This window comes from Manihot esculenta, chromosome 18 (genome assembly GCF_001659605.2).
Source record: "Manihot esculenta cultivar AM560-2 chromosome 18, M.esculenta_v8, whole genome shotgun sequence".
Taxonomy (NCBI): Eukaryota; Viridiplantae; Streptophyta; class Magnoliopsida; order Malpighiales; family Euphorbiaceae; genus Manihot; species Manihot esculenta.
This window is the reverse complement of record NC_035178.2, coordinates 24,097,109-24,103,818: the sequence shown is the minus strand read 5'-3', so window position 1 is coordinate 24,103,818 and position 6,710 is coordinate 24,097,109. Positions and strand designations below refer to the sequence as shown.

The following is a 6,710-nucleotide window of genomic DNA, read 5'->3' as shown; positions in this document are numbered from 1 at the left end:
GTTTTGAAATGTACCCTTATTTGCCCTAAATCTAAAAGTCGTGCCATTGAGTAGAGACGCTAATCTCCATTCCACGCCGCCTCACGTCACACATGCCTTTGCCTCTTCTCTGAGCACTGAGCTCCACCACTTCCAGCGGGTCCACTGTCCACCGTCCAACCAACCTCCACTCTCCTCCCGACATCGACCGATTAACCATCGCGGCTAACTCGGGTCACCGATCTTCACTACGTTGCGGATGCACGACTTAGTTAGCAACGCCAACTCCTCCTCACCTCATTGTCGCTCTCTAGTCTCTCTGTCACTGGTGGATTTGTAGTTTTCTCCCAAGGTTTTTTCAATTTCTCTAGCTTCTAACCCAAATCCTCTCTCCCAGTACTTGCTTCTTTGTGTTGTTGACATTTTTTTCGCTTTCTGATGTGTTGCATGCAAGAAGAGCCTCTTCGTGGCCTCCACACAATCGTCGGCATCGGTCGTCGCTCTCCAGTCCATCGGCTCTCCGCGCCGTCAGCAACTTGGTTGTCCTCAATCCTCTGTCTTCCTCAGCCCTCAGTCTTCCTCAGCCCTCAGTCTTCCTCAGTTCTCAGTCCTCAGTCCTCATCTGCAACTGTAAAAGGTAAGTAAATTTTTTTTTATAAAGAGTATTGAGTCACTATTGAGAAAAGTGTTGGTTGTGTAACTTTCTTGTTTGAGGTATCTTATTAAATGTCCTAACACTACAAACAATATAGACGGCATGCTAAGACAAAATCTAACACAGCTAAGAAAAGAGACTTTATACTTGTTACTAAAAATCTCCGTAATTCCTTTCAAATTCTTCTGATGCGGTCATGCTTTCTGGAGAAACTGTCCATGGAAAGTAAATGAACTGTGAACTTGGCTCATTCACTGATCATTGATCAATAGCTTTCTTATTTATTTTTTACAGTACTTGGATGGACTTATAGCATAAACTGTAACTAAGAGCTAATTTGGAACTTACTTTTTGTGCTAACTGTGTTATATTCTAAAGTGGGTTATCTTTCGTGTAAAAGGAAATACTAATGGAGGCAAGAGCAGAATTTTTAGACTATTAATTTGATTATTTGGATACTGTTGATTTTTAGAATTTATGGGCTGCAATTAAGATTAAAATACTAAGATTAAATTAAAAATCACCTATGTTAAATTAATATTACCTTAATCAATTAATTTTAGTTAGACGACGGAATATTATGGATAAATTGTAGAGTATATGAATAGCTAAAATTATATATACTAAATAGTGTATATATTTAAAATTAAAATAATTTAATCAGTATTTTCTTGGATAAAAAGATTAAACAACTTAACTTTATTGTAGTTTAACTTAAAAATATTTAATTAATTAATTAATTTTAATAAAATATTAATGTCTTAATAATAATTTGCTAAAATATAATATTGCATTCAACAAAAATACAGTGTTGAACTGTATGTTTGGTCTGTGAGATTCACTGAAACACTCTTGATCTCGGGCGAAAGATGTCCTTTTAGTTGAATATTGAATATTCAGAATTCAGGTGCTCATTTGTAACTTATCTTGAGGAATTTATATGAAATTACATAATCCAATTAAAGTGGGAAACAGGAGAATCGACTTATAATGTGTTTGCCTGGATTCTCTCTTTAGTGTTGTTTCCACAGAAATGTGATTCATTATTTTATATCAACTTTGAAGTTATAATGCTGTTGTTGGGTTTTAATGAGTATTTATTTGTTTATTTTATCTATTTGTTCTGGTTACGCTGGAAGGTCCTTTCTCTCTCTCTCTCTCTCTATCTCGTATTTTAAAAGCACAAATACCAGTTTTGGAGCATCACTTTGGTGTAATTAGCAACCAGTGTGCATTTTGTTCTATTAAACATTTGATTGAGGAAAAGTTTCCCTCCAATGACATTCATGACATTACCTTTGTTTGGGAGGATATTTGTAGTTGATGCCTATGCATAGGCTTTGTGCTTATTTAGAGAAGGTTCTGTTGTAGATTATTGGCTTTTTTCATGGGCCTTAGTACTGTTTAAAGTTTTATTGGAAATTCTACCGTATGATTGTTTTCCTGATGATTAAGCATTTCAGTCATTTCTGCAATTAGCAATGAAATTGTGTTAGCTTTGCGACACAAGTAGGACATATTTTGATATGAAGAATTATTTATTGTACTCCTTTATGATTTTCTGTGAAACAGGATTATGTGCCAACAGTATTTGACAATTTCAGTGCGAATGTGGTTGTGGATGGGACCACAGTCAATCTAGGGTTGTGGGATACTGCTGGTTTGTGTGCAATTTGTAACTTTTCTTATGTTGTTAAAGTTTATTATCATCATATTCATGTATTTGTTTGATGGGGCAGGCCAGGAGGATTACAATAGATTAAGACCTTTGAGTTATCGTGGGGCAGATGTTTTCCTGCTTGCTTTTTCTCTCATTAGCAAGGCCAGTTATGAAAATGTTGCAAAGAAGGTATTATCAGCCTTATCTCTTAATGCTTCTTGTCATCTTTTAATGGCTTGATTTTGTGATGTTCTTATGAATTTTCCGCATATGTGTTTCAATTTCAGTGGATTCCTGAATTGAGGCATTATGCACCTGAAGTACCAGTTATTCTTGTTGGGACTAAGCTTGGTTAGATACTACTCCTCTGCCTTTTCTTTTGTTCTTTTTACAGTGATGATGGTAGTTATGCATTAGTTCCACACATCTTGAAAGTCTTTGCTAGGACTTCAAATTTCTTGACTGTAGGATGCTTTGTAGCTGATAACTTTTGCATAGCTTATGAACTATTGGTATTCATCTTCATTTTTCAGAAATTGCATTCATTATACTTTTTCTGCTTCATTATTCCTTCAGGAGGTTGAGTTATCATGCTGTGGGTATTTCAAGAATCTACTTCTTGGTTGTTATCGATTTCTAGCAATTTCTAAGAAGTTTCCAAAAATAATTTTTTAAAGAATTGAAAGTATTTTGGTCCACTTTTGACCCTTGGTTTTCTCGTAAAATTTTTTTTATGTGCTTGAATGCAGTTGTGTTCGAATAGAATCATAATGATGGAGCAGTTTTTCAATACTTCCATTTGTGGGGCAGTTTCTATTTTAATTCTTATAATAATTGGATGTTTTCCCTGGAACTGAAATATGATGCTATGGAAGTCTTCTGCAATTAATTATCACATAATTTGATTTATTCATAAGACATAAGGGCCAACAGTCAGCTGTGAGAACCATAATTATGTTACTAGTTTCCTTACCATGAACTATTGCTGATCCTAGTTATGGATGGTTAGATAAAGCTCGAACTCTGGCTCGGCATATGCGAAACTTATGTAATGATGCTTATAATTTTCAGTTGAGATGTTTTCAGACCTTAGCATTCCATCTCCCAACATGATTGATAGTGAATGGCATTTTATGAAACTCAACGGCAATATAATCATTTATCTATTTTTTCTTAATCCTGGACGAGAACATTTTATGAAATTCAACAGCATTGTTAAGATAATATTTTATCTATTTTTTCTTTCTCACTTGAGGACAAGGAGGAGGAAGGAGAAGGGGATGCCTAGTAAATGTTTCTATAGAAGTAATGCTTGTTTACATTTGATCACATCCATTTGAAAAGCATTTACTTTAATTCAGAACCGTGGGAAGGTGAATAGTATGTTAAAAGATGGCCTAATTTACGGGGACTGTGGTATTAGAGTATGGAATAGAAGTACAACTGAGGGTGAGACCTTTCCAAAATTTGTCTAAATCTGACTGATTTGGAAAGTTTCAGTTAGGGCTGTGCAATCGGTCGGTTCGGTTCCGAACCGATTAAACCGAAAACCGATTTGTTAAAATTTATAAAACCGAAAAAACCGATTATGAAGGTATAACCGAACCGAATCGAACCGATAAAAATCGGTTCGGTTCGGTTCGGTTCGGTTCAAACCGAAATCTGTATTTTTTTTAATTTTTTATTTTTAATTTCAACAAAATAATTTAATAAATATTCTATTAATCTCTGGATCTAATACCTCAAACTCCACTTCTATCGCCGCCTGCAACTCCTCTAGCTTACTCACCTCCTCATCCAACGCTGCCACCGTAGCAGCATCAGACGCCGACGCAGAAACCTTCTCCTCGAGCTTAAATCCAGCAGCGGACGTCCCGCCGGAAGCCGAAGAAGCAGGTAATGGGTCCCTCTGGTCGATGATGGTACCAGCAGCAGTGGACCCACTTAAAGCATATGAAATTCTTAGTTCCCTTCCCACATTGAATACCCAACAACTCAACTCTGTTTCGATGTTGTGAGTTACTGTGCAATGCATGGCTGTGTCTGTGTGAATTGAAGGTCAAACTCAAACCCACTACCTTCGCCTTTCACCATTCTACCTACGACACCTCCGATGTGTTATTCCTCTTTCTTCCATTGAATAATAATATTCTTCACAAGAATCTAGACAACCCACTTTCCCCCCTCCGTAGATTTGTGTCTCAGATTTCGATTTTACGTTGGTTGATAATATTTAAAATTCCTCTTGTCATCTGAGTCTCTTCTCGCGTGTGAGCCGTTTCGACGGTGTAGACGAAGAGCTGGATGTCGAGAGCCAAACTCTTCTTCACCGTCTTCATCCTCGTCACCGTCTTCCTCCTCCTCGTCGTCATCGTCGTCTCCGCCTTCACCATCGTCATCTTCATCGTCATCCTCGTCGTCGTCCGCCGACTGAACCGGTTCGTAGTCTTCGTCGTCCTCATCTTTCGGGAGAATAGGGGTGGGGGAATCGAGAGATTGGAGAATGTGGAAAATGGGATGGAGGGGAGGGGTTCGGCGAAAGGTATGGAGGGGGTTGGGTTGGGTTGGGTTGGGTTGGGTTGGGTTGGGTTGGGTTGGGTTGGGCTGGGTTGGGTTCGGTTTTTCGGTTTGATCGGTTATTTAACATGTTTAAACCGAACCGAAAACCGAATAATTTTAAATCTACTAACCGAACTAAACCGATTTTTCCAACTAACCGAACCGATAAACCGAATTTAATCGGTTCGGTTCGATTTTTCGGTTTAGACCGAGAATTGCTCAGCCCTAGTTTCAGTAATTTATTATTGTACTTGTGCCTGACTGTCCTTTCTGATATATGCAACTGGCGCATTTGGAAAATAGGCGTTTAAGTATGAGGAGGACAACTAGAAGAAAACAAAAACTAGAATTTAAACCTCTACCAATTGTGGGGACCTTAGTATATTTGCCTGGTGATACACAAATCAATTAGTCTTTTCACATTATCAAAACTTAAAAATTTAGAGTGGGTATCGAAAAGAATTGGGAGTATTACATCTTTTTGAAAAGATTTCTTTTTGATAGTGCTCGTGTAATTTCGTTAACATTAAAAGTGAGCATTTGCAATGAAATTTCCTTTCAAGTAAATAAAGCATCAACCAATGCTTAGAACATAAAGTCTACTCGTTTGCATCTATGGCATGTGGACCAAATCTCTTCTAATTGATATTATGATCATAACACTATCTGGACATGTCTCAGTTTTTATTTTTTCTGGTGAAATCCCATAATTCTATGCTATTGGATATTACTGGATCTATACATGCATATTTTTTAATGAAACGCTTATCTCAACTATGATTAAAATGCAAAATTACTTTCCCCATATTTGGTGAAACTACCTTATGTTGGTTGCCCAATTATTCTGATGGATTATGTGATGCCTTAGTGTAGAATGTGTCCTTGTGCTATTTCTAGACTTCTTCAGTGAGAATCAATTTTCATTACAGCTAAATTTGCTTCTTCTAGATCTCCGAGATGATAAGCAATTCTTTATAGATCACCCTGGTGCAGTGCCTATTACTACAGCTCAGGTATATTGTCCTTTGCCATATAAAGAATTATTTTGTGGGTCATATTTTAATGTCACCTCGATTGTATCTGTGGTTCATCACTGTCATCTCAGCCTACGAGAATAACTTTTCTGTCTTTGTTGAAAGGGGGAGGAACTGAGAAAGCTAATTGGGGCTACTGTTTATATTGAATGTAGTTCTAAAACTCAGCAGGTATATATTCTGTTCCTTTCACACAGCATAAGCAAAAGCTGTCACTTATCTCATTGCTGACATATTATTTCAACCATCCTTTGCAAATTACAGAACGTGAAAGCCGTCTTTGATGCAACCATTAAAGTGGTTCTCCAGCCAACAAAATAGAAGAAGAAAACGAGAAGAAAGGCACAAAAAGCCTGCTCCATATTGTGATTGAAAAAGAAACTATGGGAAGAAAACATGACCATCTAGGCATTTATCCCATTTATCTTTAGCTATATATCTTTACGTTTTCCCAACTTGAGGAAGCGGCAGAGATCTGGTATTAGCATGCATCTACTGACAGAACTAGGAAGTACATTATAATCATCAAGTTGGTAGTTAGTCGCATTCTGGGTCGCATTTCGATTTGCATAATATGAATGATTGCTTCTGTTAAAAATGCATACCTTCCTGTTTCTTTAGGTCATTCTATATTGAGTGCAGTCAGGATATCTCTCAAATGTTAAACTGTTTCCTCTTGTATTATGTAATACCCGACTAGACTCCGGTATCGGAATCCCTACCGTCCGGTGGGATCTCGGATGTCGGAAACCTCTAGAAGGGTAAAGTCATGTTTTCATAAAATGTTTTAATGTATTTTATGGTTTTACTCAAGTAAAAAATG

The 6,710-nt window shown here is 37.1% G+C and overlaps 1 protein-coding gene across 1 annotated transcript; it reads left to right on the top strand.

Moving 5' to 3' along the window:
- Positions 1 to 426: 426 nt before the first annotated feature.
- LOC110606247 (rac-like GTP-binding protein 5) lies at positions 427 to 6,408 on the top strand. The gene is given in 8 exon segments (XM_043953159.1): positions 427 to 616; positions 732 to 799; positions 2,207 to 2,294; positions 2,374 to 2,483; positions 2,582 to 2,645; positions 5,802 to 5,866; positions 5,993 to 6,058; positions 6,152 to 6,408. Coding segments are annotated over 8 exon segments (756 nt in total). The 3' UTR covers positions 6,257 to 6,408.
- The last annotated feature ends 302 nt before the right edge of the window (positions 6,409 to 6,710 follow it).